This window comes from Enhydra lutris, unplaced genomic scaffold (genome assembly GCF_002288905.1).
Source record: "Enhydra lutris kenyoni isolate GAN:26980312 unplaced genomic scaffold, ASM228890v2 scaffoldscaffold82, whole genome shotgun sequence".
Taxonomy (NCBI): Eukaryota; Metazoa; Chordata; class Mammalia; order Carnivora; family Mustelidae; genus Enhydra; species Enhydra lutris.
In genome coordinates, this window is record NW_019154166.1 from 4,003,135 (window position 1) to 4,026,747 (window position 23,613).

The 23,613-nt window shown below is 47.9% G+C and overlaps 1 protein-coding gene across 1 annotated transcript in view; it reads left to right on the forward strand.

Moving 5' to 3' along the window:
• The first annotated feature begins 1,140 nt into the window (after positions 1-1,140).
• LOC111161106 (glucagon like peptide 2 receptor) overlaps positions 1,141-23,613 on the forward strand; it is a 41,061-nt gene continuing 18,588 nt past the window's right edge. Inside the window, exons 1-9 of the mRNA XM_022524590.1 lie at positions 1,141-1,299; positions 8,313-8,400; positions 10,308-10,412; positions 13,872-13,993; positions 17,647-17,753; positions 19,635-19,788; positions 21,667-21,826; positions 22,827-22,887; positions 23,303-23,372. Coding sequence (XP_022380298.1) covers positions 1,183-1,299; positions 8,313-8,400; positions 10,308-10,412; positions 13,872-13,993; positions 17,647-17,753; positions 19,635-19,788; positions 21,667-21,826; positions 22,827-22,887; positions 23,303-23,372 — 984 coding nt within the window. The 5' untranslated portion in view covers positions 1,141-1,182. The remainder of the gene's footprint in view (positions 1,300-8,312; positions 8,401-10,307; positions 10,413-13,871; positions 13,994-17,646; positions 17,754-19,634; positions 19,789-21,666; positions 21,827-22,826; positions 22,888-23,302; positions 23,373-23,613) is intronic.

Below are 23,613 nucleotides of genomic sequence, written 5' to 3' on the forward strand. Positions count from 1 at the left end.
TAGCCTAAATGAAAACAGGATCTTCTTGTCTCTAGCCCACCTGCATCTCAGCCAGGCAGGATGGCTTCCTCCCGGGTCCGGGTCCCAGGTCTGGAGGCTGGTAAACTTGTGCAGGGAGAGGTGGGGCGAGAAGGGCCGAGCCGAGGCCCCGCGAGGAGCTCGCTGGGGAAGAGGACCGTTCCGGGAGAGTTAAGGAAGATCAGCACCTGAGCAGGTAGCCATGTCGGGGGATGCTGGGTCTCCCAGCCTTGCCGTTCACGGCTGTGTGGCCATGAGCCAGCAACCTAACCTCTCTGTGCCTCACTTCCCCAGCCGTTGGGTGGAGCAGTCCTCACGCCCCGCACCTGCTTGTTGTGAGGAAGCGTGAAGCAGGTGGTCGGGGGCTGAAAGGTTCTGCACATGCGCACTTGCTGAGTCTGCGCAAATCATGGGGCGAGGGGTAGGGTGCATTTGGGTCAAGCCTCTGCCAGGTGGGCCGGGGGTGCAAGGGGGCAATCCGGAGGGCCGTCTGGCTTTCCCGCACGTCCCAGGCTCTTGGGTAGACGCGATCCTGAGTCCAAGCCGCTTTCTCCCTCCAAGTGTTTGCATAGACAGGCCCCCCCCCCCCCGAAGGAGACCCTGCCCTTGGGGGCCTTGGTAAAAAACGGGCCTCCCTCTCCAAGACGCCCACCGCACAGCTGGCTGGCAGCTCAGCGGCTGGAACCCGAGGCTCTGGCCCGCGGGCCTCGTGCCCTGAGCTGGGTTTTGGGAACAGAAGCCCTGGACGCCCAGGCCCTGGCTTTTCCTCCGGGGCGGGCCTCTGCTGAGGAAGTCCCTGGAGCGCAGCTGACTTGGGGCAAGGTCTGGGAAAAATCTCCCTGCCTTTGGGGTGGGGGGGGGGGTGGGGGGTGCTGGGGCGGGGGATGAGCCACCGCCGATGGGAAACCCGGGAGAATCATCGGTAGGTGGCTCTAGCCCCGTCCAGATGCTCTCCGCGCGGCGTGGAGAGGGTTTGTGCAAACATTTCCTCGCGCGGTGCCTGAAGGAATGCAGGAGGCCGCCGCCTGTGGTCCATCTTGGACTGTTCGAGAAACGCGCCCGCGCCTGTGAGGTCGCAGCTGGAGGAAGGTGAGGCCCGCGCCGGGCGAGGCAGCGCCCGGGAGAAGGAAAGCGGGACCCCCGCCCCGAGTCCACGCGCTGCCCATGGACACCCCTGCTGCTGCCCGGGGGGCCAGGCCTCCCCCTCCCTCCAGGAAGCGCTCTCCCCCGGCCCCTGCGAGGCCCGTGCTCGCCCTGCTGCTCCTGGTCTCCATCAAGCAAGTAAGAGCGGTTTATCATTTGAATTGTCCTGGTGTCTGCTAGTAGGGTCAGTTCTGCATCTTTTCGGATCCCAGAAGCAGTTTCGGGCTCTCGCGGGCAATTTGGGAAATATAAAACAGTATTGAGGCGGCAATGATTAACCATAAGCCTAATATTCAGAGGTCATCGCTGTTACTATTTTGGCATATTTCCTGCAAATCCTTTTTCTATGCGTGTTTCTGAGCAGCTGAAATTATGACGCAGAAATGTATCCTGGTTTTCCCCCCTTACACTATTTTGTAAGCATTTTCCAGGGTCATCATGAACTCTGTGCATAGCATTTAAACTGGTCCCAGATAGCCTCCTGTCTGCTTTTACAATTTTCTCAGGCCCGAGTATTTAAAGGTTGATGGACTGTGAGGGGGTTTTCTCTTCTTTCATTTCTCCTTTCCTTTCCTTCCTTTCTTCTTAGTATAAAAATATAGAATGATCGGGGCGCCTGCGTGGCTCAGTGGGCTAAGCTGCTGCCTTCTGCTCAGGTCATGATCCCAGGTCCTGGGTTCGAGCCCCACATCAGGCTTTCTGCTCAGCAGGGAGCCTGCTTCCTCCTCTCTCTCTGCCTGCCTCTCTGCCTACTTGTGATTTCTCTCTGTCAAATAAATAAATAAAATCTTAAAAAAAAAAACATGAAAAATATAGAATGATCATGGTTTAAAAAAGTGAACGTATAAAATTCAAAGAAGTGTAAATACCAACTACGAATCACTGTATTCCCACTGCCCAGTAATCACCCTCATTTGCCTTTGGGGGCTTATACTCTCAGACCTTTTTCTGCTATTTTTTTACCTATGCTTTTTCCCCCCCCTAACAAAAATAGGATCAGACTTAAACAGTATCGTGCTATCGGCAAGTGTCAGGTGCGTCCCTTGTATTAACTCATTTCGTGCCCCTCGATGGAGTCCCTCCTGTTAATCCCACTTACAGATGAAAACACTTTTTTGTGTTGGCTACAGTAACCCCAGGGTGTGATGTTTGAGGGCTTCAGGGTTGTGTCCTACAATGTGTGTGACCCAACCTACATGGTGGGCATTCTGACAGCTTGTTTTATTCTTTTTTTTTTTCATTAAAGGTTTTATTTATTTGTTTATTTGAGAGACAGCGAGCTCAAGCATGGGGAGGCAGAGGGAGGAGCAGACTCTCCACCGAGCAGGGATCCCAACTCAGGACTCAATCCCAGGACCCTGAGATCACCACCTGAGCCAAAGGCAGACGCTTCACCAACCAAGCCACCCAGGCACTTTCAGCTTGTTTTAATCTTATCCAGGGAGACTAGACTTTGGCCCCCTTTCCCATTGGAGGTTCCATTTTCATGCTGGACCCTAACATGAAGGAACCCCAGTCCCATTCACCCGAGAAATGCAGGTAATGAAAGTGGCTTGAGGAAGGGTTCTCTTTCTCCTTTGGTCCATGGGTGGAGTTCATCTCTGTGTGTGTAGACATTGGGATTCCAAATCCCTCCTGCCCCCATCTAGGGAGAGCCGTGGTGCCATGATGCTGTAAATATTCACCTCATCAAGCTTTCTTTGGTGCCAACTTGGAACCAGACAGGCAGACAACACCTGCCAAGTTCTCTGCGTCTGATCTCTTCCAGAGGCTGCCTTCAAGCCCTCACAGACTGAGGATGTGAGCCCGATGGGTGGTTTTGTGGAATCCCTGCGGTGGTGGCAGCCTCTGGGTGAGCCACTAGCCCAGAGGCAAGCCCTGGGTTCTCTCTTCCCCAGCATGCCGTGGCAGCTGTGGACGTATGACTATGTGTATGTTACACCAGCAAAATCGTCAGTGCTTCAGGCTGGTGTAGGACGCTGACAAAGCCATACCTTTTTCCTTTCATCTAACATGTTCCTAATCAATAATGTCCCTGTGAGCAGTGCCCCCTCCCCCACCTGCCACCCCGTCTGTCCTCAGAACCTCTTCCGTCCGTCAGTCCCCCAGGGTGCGTCCCTAACCGTGATGACCCCTGCCCCCCCTTCTCGGGTCTTGGTCTTAAATCCCATAGTTTTCCCCCAGATGTTTATATTACAAGGCTTTGCTAGACATTCGTGATGAATTTTGCTCACAGACGCGTTCCCTGCATGGAATATAAATGACCGTGGCGTGTTTTCTGGCAGGAAGTCTTCCTAAAAATTCACTTAATGAGAAATTCTCAGGGATAGTTTAGTTTCTAAATTCAAGCAGTCCACCCCCCTCACCCCCTGCCGGACTCATTTAAGTTAATTAACAGTTGCTTTGGCTTCAAAAAACATAAACTCTCTTTCTCTCTCTCTCAGGCTCGTTAAGAAGTGAATTTGTGGCTCTTTCCTACATTGCTGAGGGGAGCGTAAAAAGGTGCATATTTTTAAATTAAAAAAAAAAACTTGGCGAGGATAGGTTGTCAGTCCATTATCAAAACCCTTTAAAAATGTGTATATTCAATGACCCAGAAATTCCAGTTGAAAGAATTTCTCCTAAGAAAATAAAGATGTGCTCAAATGTTTAATTGTGAATATTTTCAGTACAGCAGAATTTATGTTAGCATGCATCTTGGCCCATGTAAGTGTTCGATGCTGGAGAATTTGAAAACTGAATCATATCCTATTCCCTTACCGAACATCACATAGCTCCTAAAATGATGTTTTAGAAGTATGGCTCTTGAAATGGATGTATATTCACAATGCATCTTCTGGTAGAAGCATGAAACTAGATGATTTCCTTTTTCAGTTAAAATAAAAAGGGAAAGAAAGAGAAAAAAATAAATAAACGGAAGCGTGTGCCCAGATAGAAGAGGCTGGAAGGAGACGGTCATTTCTTTTTTATTTATTTATTTATTTATTTATTTTTATTATTTTTTTTTAATTTTATTTTTTATAAACATATAATATATTTTTATCCCCAGGGGTACAGGTCTGTGAATCGCCAGGTTTACACACTTCACAGCACTCACCATAGCACATACCCTCCCCAATGTCCATAACCCCACCCCCCCTCTCCCAACCCCTCTCCCCCCATCAACCCTCAGTTTGTTTTGTGAGATTAAGAGTCACTTATGGTTTGGGAGACAGTCATTTCTGATACTAAGATCAGGATTCCACCTTCTCCCCTTTTGGGGCTCTCCTGCAATTTTTTGTTTGAATTACAGAGAGGTGTATGCCTTCTTGAACAAAGAATACAATAAAATGGATTGAGAGCAATTCACAGAAGGTCTTTTTTCCCTTTCCCTTGATCGCTTCTCAGCCAAGGTGGGCATTGATGCTGGCTGCCCACTCAAGGGAAAGAGGAATCAAGATCAAGTTGATTTTTTTCCAGTTAGAAAACATCTGGATGTACCTGGGTGGCTCAGTGGGTTAAGCCTCTGCCTTCGGTTCAGGTCATGATCCCAGGGTCCTGGGATCAAGCCCCACATCAGACTCCTTGCTCGGCGGGGAGCCTGCTTCCCTTCCTCTCCCTCTGCCTGCCCCTCTGCCTGCTTGTGATCTCTGTCTGTCAAATAAATAAATAAATAAATCTTAAAAAAAAAAAAAAAGAAAACATCTGTTCATGCTATTTCTTTGCCTCCTTACCTTGTTTGGATCTGGATGTGATCGTCCTATCTTGTGTTTTTCATGTCTTCGGAACAAGTAACTGGGAAGACAGTCTGTTTGTCCAGCTCCCCTGAACTGAACAAATTTGGTTCCTTCTCCTTCCCCGTCTTCTGACCATGGCCATCAGTCATGGCAAAGGGCAGGGGAAGAGGGCAGAGTAAGTCCAGGGACACAGCTCACGTGCATGACTGATTTTATTGTCTCTTCCTTGGCCAGTTCCAGTGATGTCCCTGACAATATAAGTAGCTCTTTATCCAAGAAAGTGTCTAACTTTGGCGGCTTGGAGGATTCTGAAAGCTGATGATTTGGTTCTCAGCTTCTTTGCCGAACGTGTGAAAAATAATACAAATCCAGTTATAGTCCCGTCGGGTAGCTGATTTTCCTAAACAGCGTGTTAGCAAACTCCCTTCGTGACTCTTGTGCTGTAACTCAGAGACAGAAGGTATTGTGGGAGATTGAAAGTTTATTGGAAACTGAAGCCTAAGGGTAAATGCCAATTATTTCTTCATCATTATCATCATTGTTATTACTTATTGGCTAATCCCATGGTTTCCAGATGGTTGTGCTAATGTGCCTCAAGGCACCACAGTGAGCTCACAGGGGTGCTGTAAGGTATTTTAATTTTTCTTTCTTTTTAAATTTATTTGACAGAGAGATCACAAGCAGGCAGAGGGGCAGGCAGAGGGAGAGGGGAAGCAGGCTCCCCGCCGAGCAAGGAGTCTGATGTGGGGCTCGATCCCAGGACCCTGAGATCATGGCCTGAGCCAAAGGCAGAGGCTTAACCCACTGAGCCACCCAGGTGCCCCAATATTTTAATTTTTCAAGGGAAGCAAAGCGACCCATGACATCCGCTAGACCCTGGGAATTACTAGCTCAAGGTAGTTCCTGGTTTCAGCATTAGATCGTGCCCAATTCCCTTTGCTGATGTTGTATCTCTGCAAAGCTGGTTTTTCGTTTGTTTGTTTGTTTGTTGCAATTGCTGTACTGAAATCAAGTACTGCGCAAACATCCATGTGGATCAAGGTGGTGTCCTATTGGATCCCCAAGTTTGGGAAGTTGTGCAATCTCCAGTAGGCATTGTTGGGTTGCGAATACTGACGTCCTTTGGCCTTACCTACTCAAAAAATCGGACTTTAGGTCTTTCTTTTGGCTTAGGGGGACTATGGGAAAATGGCAAGTCACCAAGGGCGCCATGACCTGAGAACATTTGGTAATCTCTGGTCTAACTATGACTCTACCAGATCTTCAAAAAGTTGTCTGTGTGGTTCTCTGGAAAGGATGCAAAGGAATTATTCTCAGGTGCCATAGTGCCTTCTGTAGTATTGGGGGGTAGGCCATGCTGGGCAGAGGAGGGAGAGGAAAGACTATACTAGTGACTCAGAACATGGAAGCTTGACATCCATAAGGTTCATAGATGGTGTGTGTGTGTGTGTGTGTGTGTGTGTGTGTGTGCGCGCGCACGTGCCTTTTGATGGATCATCTCCCCAGTTTACACTGGGCTTCTCCACTCCCTGTTGTTACACCTGTTGCTATGTGTGTCTTACCTCATTCTTTTAGGCTGTCTTCCTGGCCCAAGAAAGTATTTGAGTTTTTTACCCCCTTGTGAGAGGACACAAAGCCTCAAAGCCAACTGAACTGGGTGACCTTATCCCAGATCACATATCTAGCCCCTCCCATGCTCATTCCCCACCTTCAGCTCCACCCCATGCCTGTGCCTCTGTTTCTTTAGCTGGAAATTGAGGACAGTAACTCCTGGCTAGTGCTAGGGACTTGTATTCAGAGATGAAAGTCATGTCTTGGCCCTCAAGGAACGTATGGGGTAACAAAGGAGTTGGACAAATGAACCACCAATGATAGTACAACATGATGGGACACAGGACTTAGTCATGTGTGGAGTCACAGGGCACTGGGAAGAAGGGTTCCTGGCTCAAGACTTCAGTGACAGAGGTGGTCAAGTGTGACTGGGGGGTCATTAGGCTTGAGTTGAGCCTTCGGGGGCAAGCAGATGAAGATGAGGGTAGAAGTGAGGGCCAGTGGGAAAGGCAAAGATGGAGTCACAGAGGAACATGACTTAGGGTCAAGAGGTTTGGCCCTGGGGTGGCTGAGATGTCATCTCAACTCGACAGGCCATGGAGGGGAAGACTTTAGGCAGGACAGCCCTGTGGACCTCTCTCTCTGGAGCAGTGTAGACCAGGCCAGAGGCAGGGGAAATGGGAAACAGGGTTAGACAGGAGAGAGGTGTAGGACAGAATCTGGTGTCTGGTTGGATGATGTGGAGGAAGGAGCCAAGGGCAGCTCCCAGATTCTGGTTTGTGGCTGATTCTGCCAACACCAAGCCCCAGGGGATGAAACTCTTCAGGACCAGAGAACGATAGGGTATGAACATCACTTGACTTTGATTGTCAGCCAATTATACAGTTATTTTATCTTTAGCAGATTCTAAGTCCTTTAGGGCAGAAGCTGTGTTTTCTCCATCACCTCATCCCCTTTAGTTCCTCCCTAATGCAAAGCCTGGCATGTAACAGGTGTTCAATAAAGAGGAGTCAGTTGAAGAAGAGAAAAACCCTTTTGGCCCCCTGTTGTGTTAAAAATGAAACAACGAGTGGTACAGAAACACAATTAGATGTTGTCGGACAACTCAATTATCTGGAAAGCCCAAACATGCATATTGTATTTTTAAGGTTCTATGGGAGGGAATAGTTAATTATAGAAAGGGGAAAAAACCCAAGGTCTCAGTATGGTAGCAGAGCATCTCTCTACCCAGTCTTTGACTCTGGACCCTCAGTCAGCCAGGTGGGATGGCTCAGGTCCCCACAATTCTCCCAGCCTTCCCCTGACACACTATGGAGCTCTTCCCACTGGAGCTTTTCTTCTTGAGATTCACGTAATCTTAGCAACATGCAACTGTTAATCTCATCGTGTGTGACATCCAGGAAGACCATATTGCCTCCTCTTAAAATATCGACCTCACTTGAAGATTTGGGGGAGGGGTAAAATTCTTTCAGGGGTGCCTGGGTGGCTCAGTCAGTTCAGCTTCTGCCTTCAGCTCAGGTCATGTTCCTGGGGTTCTGGGATTGAGTCCTGTATCAGGCTCCCTACTCAATGGGAAATCTGCTTCTCCTCCTCCCTCTGCTTCTGCTGCTCTGCCTACTTGTTCTCTCTCTCTCTGTGTCAAATGAATAAAATCTTTTTAAGAAAGTCTTTCATATCTGTACTAAAACCAATATGATTGGATTATGGAGTCAATTTAAGATTTGTGTCCACCTTTAAGATAGAATATAAGATGCCAAAGAAGTCTTATTTCTTGGTGCAGGCCATTATGGCCACTTCAACGGAAAGTTTTGAAATTTGTGGAGGAACGGTTACAAGGCCACCTCTGTAGTGAACTGGGAGTCATCATGGTTTTCTTCTGCCCAGGTTACAGGATCCCTTCTTGAGGAAACAACTCGCAAGTGGGCTCAATACAAAGAGAAGTGTCTGAGAGACCTGCTCGAGGAACCTTCTGGTAAGCAGGTGTATGAGTTATTTGTGGCTGTGTAACAAATAGCCCCAAAGCTCAGTAGCTTAAAGCAGTCATCGTCTTCATCATCCCAGTTTCTGTGGGTGAGGAATTCAGACCAGGCACAGTGGGGATGACTTGTTTTTGCCCTACAGTGTCTGGTGTTTAGATGGAAGGCTCAGTGTTTGGGAGCTGGAATCATCAGAAGGCTTGTTTGCACTGACAACAGATGGCTGACTGTGGCTCCCAGCCATGAGTCCATTGGCCAGAGCACTCTCAGTGGCCTGTCCATACAGACAAGGCTCCTCCCAGCATGGTGGTGAGGCTTCCAGGGCAAGCATGACCAGAAGCCATCTTGCCTTTTATGAGCCAGCCTCAGAAGCTATTCCTCCCATATTCAGTTCATCAGGTGGTTACCAAAGCCTACCCAGGTTCAAGGGAAGGGAGGAGAGCCCCCCACCTCTCATTGTAAAAGAGCACATGGGACGGTATATACATAGATGTGACACCACACTCACCACCAAATCGCATGACCTGAGCCACTGTCATAGATTAACCTGGGACTCTGTTGGGTAGGTGGGTGGGAGGAGGTCCAACATTTCTCCTAGCCAGGTCTAGACTAGGGTTAGAGCCTTCCAGCAAATATGTTCATCGTTCGATCAGTCCATGGCCTCTCCTGCCCGCATACTGACTCTTCAGATATGTCCAGATTCCCCCCCCTCCTTTTTTTGAATGATGAAATCTGGCCTCTCATCCTACTGACTGCCTTCAGATGATTTCATTCAGCGGCTCAGTGGAGGAGAGGATACCGTAAACGCTGTCTTCTTTTTCCTGACTCAAAGAGTCCCAACCTTCAAGCCATACCCCTCTCCCTCTGACTATTTCTTCAGCCCAGTCTGGTGGCAATCAGAGCTTGGTATCTGTTATGAGAACCACCCCTTACTTTAGGGAATATTGTTTTCTGAAATCAAAGTAGGGCATGTTCTCTTTTTCTGGAGTCCTGCCGTGAGAAGCTTGGCCAGGTGAACATTGTTTCACACAGACCATGTGCTAACACTTGGCATCCGGGTCGACAAGATGCCCTGAGCCAGCTCATAAGCTGGCAGATCTGTATCTGTGGGATCCTGATGCTAGTAACATGGTTGTTCAACCTGAGTGGCCCCTGCATGCTAGCCCCAATAGGGAGCAGACAGGAATGATGCTTAGTTCCCAAGAGTGAGGAACTTGCAACATGGGAATTTGGGATCCAACCTGAAACCCCTTCCTTTCATTCCAGGAGGTCCATAAGGCAGTGCCCTGTGTGTTCAGCATCTCTTCGCCAAGTACCAGGGTGCAAATCGTCCCCTGAATTTGAGGTGGTGCAAATGCCTCATTATGATTGTTGAGTTGGTCTTCAAATGGAGAGATATGACCCTACAGAGGTTATGGGTTGTGTTGGATATGTGCAACCAAGAACCTCAGTTTTGGACCTCCCTATACCCATGGGTCGTATCATGCATTTCACAGTCAGGGTGTTCCAGCATCTAACTGATGAAGGTATGGCAATTCTGTAGTGAGTTATGGAACAGAAGGCACTGGGTAAACCTCCAAGTGTCCTCCTGACCCCAAGTTTGTGTGATAGTTCAGTCCATGTAAAATAAACCAGCATCAGCATGACGTGCACATGGACATAACTGATGGGACCGCTGCCAGAGGTCAGGTTGAGTAGACAAAGCCACAGAACTCGGGGTGCATTAAGCATTCCTTCCTCCCCACACTGTTCCTCATCCTTGATGTATCTGGACAATGGGACTCCCCCGTGCTAGTTCCTGCATAGGGTACACCAGCTTCCCGTGCCAGGGAGGGGGCTCTGCCTCCATCGGTGGCCCTGGTGCTCCGACATGGCCCTCATTCAGGACCTTTTCTCCCCACAGGGACCTTTTGTAATGGGACCTTTGATCGATACGTGTGCTGGCCTCATTCTTCTCCAGGAAATGTCTCCGTTCCCTGCCCTTCATACTTACCTTGGTGGCGTGAAGGTAGTAAGTCTTATTTTACCATTTTCTGGCAGTTCTCTTAAAGGCTGGTCCCTCCTGGGTAGGCCATCTGGGGAGCAATTAGGGAGAGCACATTGCAACCGAGTGCTTTTCTCAAGTCCTCTTTCCCCACAAGTCTCCTAAGCTGTCAATAATCCATCTTCCTTCTTCTCTGGGCACCTCGTCTTGCCTTCCTGAAATTCTTCTGTATCTGGTGCTCCATTAATACAATAGTCCTCTTTTCTTTGAAGACTGGAGAGTCCAGGCTCAGCTTCTACAGAATTTGCTGCAGCGAGGGTTGCCATGGAGAGGAGAAGGAGCTGGGGGAGAGATTGGGAAGCTCACACCCACAACTTTGGGCTTCCTGGATGGAGAAGAAGGGTGCCCAAACTATCCTTGTGATAGCTTTGGAAGGTGGTGCTCCTGGGTGGTGCTTTTAAGCCCCATAGGACTTGGATAGAGTCTTTAACCACTCAGCTTGCCCCCATCTTGCTTGAAGGAAGTGGCTATTATGTAGGACCCCCCAGGAGGTTATCACATGCCCACCTGCCCCAGCTGCCCAGCCTCTTGGTTGGTTTATGCTGGAAGGGGTAGAGAAACAATGACTGGTTAGAACTCCTTTACATTCGACTGTAGGCCATCAAAGAATAAGAAAAAAAAAAAAAACTATTCTCAAAAAACATAAGCAATTACAAAGTTCCAGGCAAAACCAAGTGGGAATGGGTTACAGAGAAGGAGAGATGGTGATATTTTGTATTTAATTTCAGCTCAGTAAATCATCGGTTAAAATTTGGTTTCGATTTTCTGAGGCCTCTGGTGCAAAGAGTTTCCAAGGAAGAGAGGTGCATTTTGGGTGGGACGGCTAGTGGTATGTTCTGTGGAACTGTCCTCTGGTGAAATCCGGTTGGAAGTGACCCAGGAGGCGTGAAGATGTGATGTTTAAGGGAAGATACCAGAGTTTGCTGGACCGGAGAGTCTGGATAAGTGAAGGAAGCAGCCGGGTGGGAGCCAGCTCCAGTGGGGTGGGGAGAGCACTGCACTTGGAGTCCAGAGTCCATTCGTCTCTTTTACACTCTGTGACTTTGGGCAAGTGTCTAGAGCCCTCTGAACTGTTTTCTTGTCTATAAAGTCAGGTGAACAACTACTCTTGGGACCCCACTGAATAAATAAGAAAGGCAGGCCTGGAGTCAGCCACACAGCAGGTGCTTTGTAGATGGAACTGAGGTGGAGACCAAAGTCCAGCCCTCAGAATGTTGGAGGTCTTTAAGACTCCAATGTCCCTGGATCTCAAGGGCACATGGAGCAGACCACCCGTGCCCAGCTCCTGTACCTGTGCATTCTTCCCAAGAGCCAAAAATGGAGGCCCATTCCACCTGAAGGGAAAAAGTAGTCCAAAATCTGAACTTACAAAGAGTTGAGTTAAAGGCTTTTTTAAAAAAATGGGTTCTGGGCTTCCAGAGTGCCCCAACAGGAGTGTGATTCGCAGAAGGTGGAAAGTTACTCTTCCACTCAACGTCCTGTGCATTAAATCTTAGAATCCAAAGAGATCTGTACAGTGAGAAGAAAATGTGGAGTCAGTGGAAGGGTTTAGAGAAGAAAGAAGGAGAAAAGGTCTGGTGGGATAAGACCAGAAGAAGACACACAATGGAGGGTGGGAGGTGGGACGATACTTGACTCTACAGGAGGCTGGGGCTTGATTGCATAGAAATTGGGTCTGGCACCAAGGGTTTTAACTCTCCTCTGGAGGTTGAGATCCCATGGAGCCAGGAAGAGGCTGAGGCATGGGAAGGACTTCATACGATTTGTGGTTTGGGGATCTGATGTTGATGGCTTGCTGGCTGGGAGAACGGGGTTGGGGGGCAGAGAGCTGACACTGAAAGTGACTGCAGGGATCCCGAGAAAGGGACCATGATGGAGTGAATGCAGGCAGAGGCAGAGGAACCATCAAGACTTGTCGGATGAAGCAGGAGGTGAGGGACAAGAGGGCTGGAAAGTGGAGGAGAGGAATTGAGCTCACACCCTGCCTGGCCCCACCCATGCTCACCATCATCTGGGTGCTGGCTCAGGGCTCCCACTGCTCACGTCTGGCATCCCACAAACAGCAAGGGAGAGGGCTGCCCTGAAGGGGAAGAGAGCCAATAAGAGGTTAGGTCAGAGAGTACTGGAGGCCAGACCTTACAGGGCTTTGTGGGAGGCCGGGAAGGGCTCTGGCTTGTCTTCAGACAGCCTTTGGAAGATTTGGAGCGAGGCATGGTGTGGCGTGGCTGCTGTGTGAACCATAGACCACGAGTGACAAGAGCGTCAGAGGCATTTGCAATAATCCGGGTGAGAGAGAGAGAGGTGGCTCCAGGAAGCAGGGAGCAGGGGACGAAAGCCAAAAGGCAGGGCTCAGATTTGGGTTACGTTGGAAGGTCCAGGTGACAGGATCGGCTGATGGGCCAGATGACGGGTAGGAGAGACAGACAGAAAGCAAGGATGACTCCAAGGTTTGGGGACTGAGGACCGGGGCGATGGGTTTGCCATCAACAGGAGCTAGAAATTATGCGACTAGCCAGGTTTGGGGGAGAAGACAAAGAGCTTGCTTTGGGGAATGGTGTTAGAGAAGGCAGCTAGGGACCCTTGTGGAGACTTCAGCTGGGCAGATCAGCAGATCTCTGATCTGCGGACTCAACAAATAGTCACCATTGGTCCACACTGTGCAGGGTCGGGAGAGGGACATTAGGACAATTTCCATTGCTCATTTGCAAATCCGGTCCCTGGTTTTCCGGTGGGGAGGAAGGATGGCAATCCCTTTGGGGGTGAGACCTAGGAATGGACATGACTGGGTCACAGCAGCCTTCCTCACGGACACAGAGGCGTCCTGTTACTTGCAAACACACACATGCCCACGCATACACTCATCAAATCCCCCCCAACTTGGGGAGGGCTGGTACCGTGACCATGATGGTCCTCAGCTCTTCAAGAAGACACTGGAAGTCTTGGGAGTGGGAGGGCCCCAGGCTCAAGGCCACCAAGCCTGTAGGTGACAACGCAGGCTCTGTCCACCTCTTTCTCTTTTTCATGGCGCCACCTCTAGAACACCAGGACAGGATGCCCCTCTCCGATTGTGCGCAGCCAGGAAGCCCCAGGTCCGCGTCTCCCAGCTGGGCTGCACCTTTGAGGGCTCCCACGTCTCTGAGTCACCAGGAACTGTTCTAGCTCTAGAGACTTTGGGTAAACACAGTAGACATTAGAGGACCATGGTTTGTTATGAAACTCAGAGGCTTCCATGTTTTTCTTTCCTTCCCAAATAAACAGCAGGGATGCTAATGAGTACCCCCTCCCCACCCCCCCAAAAGGGAAGTGAAAATCCCTTTTCCCTGGGATTTTCCACAGCTTTGCAGTGAGGACAAGGGCCTCACCACGTGCTCAGGCACGGGCTGCGTGCTCTGACCTTTCCCCTAGAGCTGTGTTTACTTTCAGAAAACTCAGGAAGGGCCTACAGATACTGCTTGGCTCCGGGCACTTGGCAGACGCTGGAAAACTCCACAGATATTTGGCAGGATGACTCCGAATGCTCCAAGAACCACAGCTCCGACAGCAACGTGAGTGCGCTTGGCCCGGTGATGATGGACCCCGGGCCCCAGGCCCCGACCACCCTCCACCAGGGCCCCCCACCCCAGCTGGCTTTGGGGGCCACACAGACTTCCCCCACAGCTGGTCTAGCCCAGACTCCCCTGGAGAAGGTCCACAGTCACATGAAAGCAACTTCTGGCCACTGGATTTCTTCTGCAACAAGGGTGACATGGGGACGCTTCAGGCCGCCCAGTTTCTCATCCCTGGCCTAGTACTGGGTGCATAAAAGCGTGTGCACACCATAGACACTTAATAAATACTCAGGGAACAGTTTTGCAGATTCCGAGCATTGGGTCTGTGTGGGGCCTGGGCCTCAGACCAGTACCTAGGTCCCCGGGTAATGCCAGCGTGCAGCTGAGGCTGGGACTCGGGGGATCATGAGTGACCCTCCAGCAGGTGTGGGATGCCTATGGCCTCCTCTGGGCTCAGCCCTGCAGGCGCCCGAGGTAGCACGTGGGGACAGCAAACCCAGAATTGGAAACTGCTCTCTCCAAGACCGGAAGTTAAGATTTCTCTCTTTAGAGAGGTGAGGCCTGGGGCATTGCCTCGTCCTCTCTGCCAATGGCCATTTCCCCAAGAATTCAAATACTTAAAAAAACAAACAAACAAAAAAAACAACAAAAAACAACAAATCCCCAAAACATGAAAAACCAACTTCAAAATCCTCAAAACATAAAAAACCAGCTTCTGGCCATGTTTGCCTATGTTTCTAATAACAGGTTGGTATTTTGCCCAAGAAAGGCTAGTGATAGCAGATCTTTGCTCTTCTGAGTGCTGGCAAACGAAATACGTGATTTCTTCCTTCTCATCAGTCGGGGGTCCTTATGCACGATAAAAGATTCTCTTTAGGGAGATCATGTTTGTATGTAAATTTGTATGTGTGTATAGAATTTTAATATATATACTTTAATGATAAAATTTAGTTTTCCATACCACATAAGAGATACCAATTGATATATATCTGTTATTTTTAACATTTTATTTTGAAATAGCCAAACACATAGAAAAGTTAACAGAATAATAAAATAAGCACCCACAGACCCACTATCTAAATTCAAAATTTTATTGTGTTAACATGATTAACATTGTATTAACATATTAACAAGGATTAACGTCCCCCCTCCCTCATTCGCTCTTGCTTTGTCTCCCTCTTTGTGAAATATTTGACTGTAATTTGCAGACATCATGACATTTCACTCTTAAATATTCGTCAGGTCCTTCCTAAGCAAAGGCATTATTCTGCGTAACTACAGCACCACGATTCCAATGAACGTCCTAACAGCTTAAGTTTTATCTAATTTCAAGTTTCCCCAATTTTTCCCTCCCATTTTTAGAACTTTTCTTCCCTGAACCAGAGTCTAGTCCTGGTTCATATATTGGGGTTCATTTCATATCACTTTAGCATCTTTTAATCTAGAATCTTCCCCATCCCAGCCCATGGCAGCCCAGGACACTGGCTTTGTGAAGACACGCCCCCCCCCCCTCCCCGGAAAACTTTGTTGTCATTCGATGCGTTCCTTCATCTTCTGCATGTCCTTAAGCTGGAAGTTGGGTTTGGAGGTTTGGTAAGACCCAAGTTCATCCTCGTAGGTGCTGGGTACACTGTGTAGCCTCATGCCAGGAGACCAAAATGTCAGGTGTCTCACTACGATGATGTTCTGTGTGATCGCTTGGTCTTGGTAGTCACAACCAGATCTCTCAATGGTATAGCTACTTTCTCCCTTTCTATCTGGCTAGTAACTGGTGGGACGATGCTTTGGAATCCTGTGTGTGTCTTGTTCTCTTCGTCAGTATCACAGCCTTCATCGATGATGCTGACTTGAGATAATTTGAGCTCTGCCATTTAAAAAAATTTTTTTAAAGATTTTATTTATCTAACAGAGACAGCAAGAGAGGGAACACAAGCAGGGGGAGTAGGAGAGGGAGAAGCAGTCTTCCTGCTGAGCAGAGAGCCCAATGCTGGGCTCGATCCCAGGACCCCGGGATCATGACCTGAGCCCAAGGCAGTCGCTTAACAACTGAGCCACCCAGGCGCCCCTCTGTCATTTCTTCTATATTTACTAGCTGGCATTCTTCTGAAAGAAGACTCCTTCCCCTTTCCCCTGGTTTTGGGTATCGCTATGAATTTACAAATTGCTTTATTCACTTATTATTTTGATGCTCATTCTTTTTCTAAATTTAGCTAATGAAATCCCTCCAGATTGGCTCCTGTGTCCTTTTGTAATACTCTCATTGGTCTTGGACCACTCATCTGATGATTTTCCTGTTCTGGGCCCAAATTAGCAATTTCTTCCAAGAGTTCTGGATTCTCTTAAGTGGATGAATGTTATTAGAAACCAAGATCCCAGGATGCCTGGGTAACTCAGTCGGTTAAGCATCTGCGTTCGGCTCAGGCCGTGATCCCAGGGTCCTGGTGTTGAGTCACATGTCAGGCTCCTTGCTCAGCAGGAGGCCTGCTTCTCCTTCTGCCTGCCTCCCCCTGCTTCTGTTCTCTCTGTCTGTCTGATAAATAAATAAATAGGTAAATAAATAAACAAATACATATATTTGGAAGGAAGGAAGGCAAGCAGGAAGGAAGGAGGAAAGAAAAAAAAGAGAAAGAGGAAAGGGAGGGAGGGAAGGAAGGAAGGAAGGAAGGAGGGAAGGAAACCTATCATAGGATTCTATCTATATAAAATTTAAGAAAGTGAAAATTAATCTCTAATGACAGAAAGCAGACCAGTGTTTACTTTGGGCATAAGATGGTGTGAGGGAATGAGAGGAAATGTATTTTAAAGGGTCACAGGGAAACTTTTGGGAAGTTATGGGAATGTTCATTATCTTGAATGTGGTGGTGAAATCACAGATCTATCCATGTCTGAATTCATCTAGGTTTATTCTTTAAATACATACAGTTTATGGTACACCAGTCTGCTTTAATAAAGCTGATAAGAGTGTTCTGTAGAGAAGTTTAAGCCATGATTTAGCACATAATACTTATTTGCTGTGGGTTCTTGTACAAAAATTTAGCGGGAAACAGCATGATGGATTGAGTGAGAGGGTGGGATTCCATTGGAAAAATCACAACAACACAGAGTTTCCAGCAAATTATCCTCTGTTCACCACCAGGCTGCCCTGGGACTCAGAGAAAATATCACACTGTTTTATGGGGGCTTCACCTAAGGGGTCTTGCCTGACAAGTTATTTTAGGAGGGAACACCCAGGTGAAAACCTGGCCCCATCTTCCAGAGAGAGGGATTCCTACACCCTAGGGACAGCACTCCGAGGGACAAAAAAACAAAAACAAAAACAAAACAAACAAACAAAAAAACACCACCTGTCCTCATTTCCAAGACACCTTCTTGTTCTGAGCACAATTCTTCCATGATAGTATCTATCCTGGTGCATCAAGGCTGGACTATAGCACCAGCCATCAAGGTGAGACCCTCCCAGTGGGCATTTCAGTTCATCAAGGCTCTTTGGCCTCTGAGATGGGCCAGAGAGCAGTCTTAGCTACCCTAGTTGGGTGTCTACAAAGCTACAGTGCATGCCTAGAGCCATGGTCCTCCTGGGCACGGAGCTGGGGGGTGGAGATCATAGCTGCCTGGCTTGGTGGTCAGATCTGCTCTTTGTCTGTGCTCAGGCGGAACACCATGCCTTGCTGTCGACCTTGCAGCTGTTGTACACTGTGGGGTACTCCCTGTCCATCGTCTCCCTCCTCCTGGCACTCACCCTCCTCTTGTTTCTCCGGTGAGTGGAACCTCTGCTTACAGGTCTTCAGGTGTCCATCCTGGGAATTGTTCGTTGGCTCCCTCTAGAGTGCAGAAGACTGGGCTGGCTGATGTCATGACCCACCAGAGCTAGAAGGGATGGGAGAGAGTCTCTGGCCCATCAACTCCATTTTGCAGGTGGAGGGGAAAGGGATCTAAGAGGTCCAGGGAGAGGATCAGGGTCGCTGGTGGTCACAGAGTACATCTGGACCTGGAATCGGGGAGTCTTACCTCTGCTTTAGCCTCCTCGGGATTGGACAACCTCCTGTCTACCCCACCCTGCCAGAGGCATGATTTTTACAGAAGAGACTAAGAAACTTTCCCAAAGCAAATTAGTGAGTGGTAGAGCTGGGCCCCCAGACTCCAATTAGCTACCAATCATCTGAGTCCTTCCTCGGTGCTGGGCACATTTCTGAGCAAATTACATGTATTAAGTCATTTAAATGTCTTCCTAATCAGAATTGAGGCTAATTCTAATCCTAGGAGATTAGCATTATCATTAGCCCCATTGTATAAGTGAGTTGACTGAAATATGGAGAGATCAATACCTTGTCCAATGTCACGTGGCTAGTGAGTGATGGGGGCAGGTTCACGATCAGGCAATTCAGAGACTGAGCATTTTCATTCCCTTATATTATTTCTCAGAATCTAAAGCCTTAGTGTACTTTACTAAATCGTGTTTTTAGGAATCACCCAAGTGAGATATTTATGGACCCCCTAGGGGGCCTTCCAAGGGCTGCCTCTCATCCTTCCTTCAGCAACATCACTGAGGATAACATGGCAGAATGAGCATTGGATAACGATGCAGGAGACCTAGATGGGCGCCTGGAGACCAGGATGCTAGCTCCATAATGGCTTCCCACCTGGGCTCCTCTAACCCCAGGCTTGGTCCCTCAATCTCAGGATATTCTATAGCTCCTAGATTAAAGTCATGACCATACGCCCCATCTGGAGAGCAATTCTTGAGCAGTGGGAGAATTCCACAGCCTGTACCCATTGCTGTCCACGACCTCCTTCAGTCACCTTCCCAAAGTCCCAGGAGCAAGCCTGGAGAGTGTAGCTGTCCAACACTAGAAGTTACTTTAGCTAAGCCTAGGGGTTGACCAGATGTCCATTTTGTCTCATGTGCTAGAAAGTAAGATCTAATCCTTGCCTTTGAGTGGCACCCAATCCAATTAGGGAGAAAGGTGCATAAGTAATAAAACACAAGACCTGCCTTGGGTACTGTTCAGAAATTTAAAAAGTAACAATAGCTCTAAAACCAGGCAGATTTGTGCTGTATTGGGGGCACAGGCAGAACTGTGAGAGCACAGTGATGGAAAAGAGCCCTTTTGGCTAGAGAGACAGAGGACACAGAGTTTTACACCAGCCAGTACAAAAGAAGAGCCTACAGAAGGCTTCAGGTAGGTAAGGAGGATGCGATGAAAGCTGACATTGTCTGGATATGTACAATGTGTAGGTACTGTGTGAGTACTTTGCACCAATCAAGTGACTGGTACCCCTGCGATCCTTGAGGTAAGCACTCTTGTACTGATAGGTACAAGAACTTTGGAGAGTGCTGCTTCGGCCTCAGAGTTTCTGGGTTTCAGCTCCACCACTTCCTTCTCTAGGACTTTGGACAGCTGATTTAACCCTTCTGCCTCAGTTTCTCAATTTTTACTCAATGTGTAACTGTTATTGCCATTTTCCATATGAGGGAAATGAGGCACAGAGAAAATCACATAACCCAACTGTACCGCTCTGGAGTCTACATTATCAACACCTGCCCTCTAGTGATAGATGCACAGGTGTTTCAGGCACACATCTGTTGGTCTGAACCGTTCTTTCCTGAGGGAAGACACCTGGTTTTCTCCCTGCACAGAAAACTCCACTGCACACGCAACTACATCCACATGAACTTGTTTGCTTCTTTCATCCTGAGAGCCCTAGCTGTGCTGGTGAAGGATGCCATCATCTACAACTCTTACTCCAGGAGGCCCAACAGTGACAAAGAGTGGATGTCCTACGTGTCGGAGGTATGCCCCTCCCTACCATAGCCTCTCACCTGGTAGATCAGTCCTGGGAATCGTGGGGAGGGAATGTGAAGCTTGGAAGAGGAAGAGGAAGATAGAGGGGTGTCAAAGGACTTCTGGAGAAACATCATCTGACTTAAACACAAACCCCTAAAACCAAACCAAAAAACCCCCCAAACCTCCCAAGAGTGGGGCAAGTAAAGGAAATCATCATGGAAGGGTCCATCACAGGGTGCTGTGTGTCCTTGCGTGGGAAATTTCTTCATCCGTGAACCAAACAACTGAACCAGATCAGCTTTATTGCCATTGTTATTATTATTATTATTACTATTTTTAAAGCAGCAAAGCTTTTCTACATTGAAATCTGTTTCTGTTGGGATGCTTTTTCTTTTATCTTGTTAATAATGATTGTAGTAACCTGTCACATTAACCCTCTGGAATAAATCCAACTAGGTTCTGATATATTACTCTTTTTCCAATATTGCTGGATTCCTTAGCTGATGCTGTGTTTTGGTTAGCTTTCCCTCATCTGCACCTGTGAGTAAGTTTCTTTTCTTATGATAAAGAAGATAAAGTGTATGCTGACCTCTTGAGACAAATCAGACTTGCTACCTCTTTCTCTATTCTCTGGAAGAATTTAAGATGGGTATTTTTCTTTCTTAAACATTTGACAGATCACTCCAGTGAAGTCATTTGGGCTCAGAATTTTCTTTATTGGAAGGCTTTTAGTTATGGACTAGTTTCAACTCATATTCAGATTCTCTATTTCTTCTTATGTCAGCTTTAGTGGCTTGTGTTTTTCTAGGAATTTGTGTGCTTCAACTAACTCCTCAAAATTCTTGCCATACCATTGTTCATAGTTTCTTAAGAACTTTTAAGGGTCTGTTGCAACTCTGGTGGTATTGCTTTTTGCTTCCCTGATATTGATTATTTATACTTTCACTCTCTTTTCTCCCTTTTTGATCATCCTTGCCAGATGTTTTATGGCTTTACTAGACTTTCCCTAGAATGAAATTTTAGCATTTTTGATTCTCTTTATTTTATGTTGTCTCTTTCATTAATTTCTGCTTTTATCTTTATGCTTTCCTGCCATATCCTTTCTTTAGGTAAGGTTTGCTCTCTTTCTCTGACATAATAGGACAATTGATTATCGGCCTTTTTCCTTTTTATTTTTTTTTAAAGATTTTATTTATTTATTTGACAGAGAGAGAGAGAGAGATCACAAGTAGGCAGAGAGAGGAGGAAGCAGGCTCCCCGCTGAGCAGAGAGCCCGATGCGGGCCTCGATCCCAGGACCCTGAGATCATGACCTGAGCCGAAGGCAGAGGCTTTAACCCACTGAGCCACCCAGGCGCCCAGCCTTTTTCCTTTTTTAATTAAGTCATTTAGGGTTATATGTTTTGCTCTGGATGTGTTATTAGCTACATACCACACATTTTGATATGCAATACTTTCTTTTCATTTGGTTCAGAAATAAGTTCTAATTTTTATCATTATTTCTTTGTTTGATTCATGGGTTATTTAGAAATTTATTTCCTCCTTTCCAATCATATGATTTTTTTAGTTGGTTTCTAGCTGAGTTGAACTAAGATCAAAGAGCGTACCTTTCAGTGTTTCCTTTAGGGAAACTGCTGCTGATGAGTTCTCCCTGTTTCTGTTTGTCTGTAAATGTATAAAATGTCAGGGAAGAGGCTGGGCTTGGAAACCTACAGAAAGCCCTCCCTCCCATTTTGATATTGTCCGCAGCCTCTCTGAGATGTTCAGCTGATTCCGGGGCCGAGGTGGGGTAGAGGGACGGCTGTGCATGGGGAGGCCCTTCTCCGTCCTCTTGGGTCCACACTAGAACACCTGGCCTCACCCTCGGATGCTCTGTCCTCTGCAGATCTCTGCCTCCTGCCGCTCAGCCCAGGTCCTGCTGCATTACTTCGTGGGCGCCAATTACTCATGGTTGCTGGTCGAAGGCCTTTACCTCCACACACTGCTGGAGCCCACAGTGCTCTCAGAGAGGCGGCTGTGGCCCAGATACATGCTGGTGGGTTGGGGTGAGTGACCTGAACCCCCAGCCTCCTCTCCTAGGGGCCCATCGGAACATAGGAGCCTGAGAGAGCCTTTGGTTTCCCAATTGGGGGAGCATCTAGAACAGAGAACTCTCCAGTGGCAAGATACTGAAGTAAGGGGTGTATGTGCACACGTGCAGTTACACACAAGCAATGTGGACCCAATGCATACATTTAAAAATCGACAAGGTTTTTGATAGACTCCATTGCCCTTCCTCCTGCTCTGTCCCCAGCTGTAGCAATCTGCTTAGGTTGCTGTAGCAAAATCCCATAGACCGCATGGCTTAACCAACAGACATTTACTTCTTGCAGTTATGGAGGCTTGAAAGTTTGAGATCAGAGTTCTGGTGAGGGGTCTTCCTGGCTGCAGATAGCTGCCTTCTGTCTGTAGCCTCATATGGAAGAGAGAGATAGAGATAGAGAGGTGGGGGGAGGGAAGCAGGCTCTCTGGTCTGTTCCTCTACGGGCACTAATCCCATCATGAAGACCACCACCTCCCCCTCCAAACCTAGTTACCTCCAAAGATCCAACCCCCAATTATCATCACATTGGGGGTTAGGGCTTCAACATGGGGTGGGGGATGGGGGAACACAACATTCCGTCTGTAATGCCAGCGGAGCCTTCAAGACGGGGTCTGGAACCCCTGTGGCCACGGACTCTTGGAGAATGTGAGGCTGCAGGATTCAGAAGAAATACGGATGACCTACAATTGGGGAGATTTGACTTAATGTCTTGGATTTACTCCGAGCTGCTTTGCAACATGTGGCAAGTGTTTTCTCCTCTCTGCTTCCTGGTTGGTCTCAGAGTGAAACAACAGATGGGCTCTGTGTCCCTCAGGTCTCTCCAGCTCTCAGCCTGCAATTCAATGATATTTGGGCTCTTATAAGTTTTACTAGATGCTTGCGGCCCATCAGGCTGCTGTGGGAGGCAGGCAGGTTTGGCCAACCAGCCCCTAACTACATTTCCATTTTTTTTTTTCTCCCAGCCTTCCCAGTGCTGTTTGTGGTACCCTGGAGTATGGCCCGTGCACAGCTGGAGAACACAGGGTAGGAAATTCACCTGCTCTTACACTTCCATGGGCCAGTAATTTCCAGATATGCCCCATACAAGGATTTATACCGTTTCCCCAAAGAGAATATCCGCTCCCTTCCCATTTTGGCCATCTAGAATATACTTAGAAATGTAGATAAAATAATTAAAGATCTTTTTCATAGTCATGAGTTTTAGCTTTAGCTTTAGTTACACGGCAAATTAGCATCAGATTAGCTCAAATTAACACAAAAAGGTCCCCGCAGAGGTTAGCAGTGACCCTCAGCCTGTAAAGATATGGGGACAACATTGGTTCTTGTGTCACTGTTCACAGTGGGGTGGCAAGCGGGAAGTCTCCTTCTTCCAGAAGGCACCAGGCTGTTCATTCAACCTTGTCTCTGCCTTGAGTCTTCTCCTGCCCCTTTGCTGCAGGTGCTGGGGAACCAACAAGAATAAGAAAATCTGGTGGATCATCAGAGGACCCATGCTTCTTTGTGTAATGGTAAGGACCATCCCGCTCCTGCCTTTTCCTCGCTGGGCTTGGCAGCTGTGGGGGACCCTCTCCCCTTCCCTTACCACCCACCCGAATTCTCTGGCTCGGAATGAGCTTTGGGCCAGTTCCCTTGAAAAGGAGTTGCCGGGTTCTGAGTAGGATGTGCTGAATGAGAAGGAACAAGTTAGAGGCTTCTCCTTGTTCCGGTTTGGGACTCAAATGCAGGGTTCAGCTACACGCCTCCTTCTCT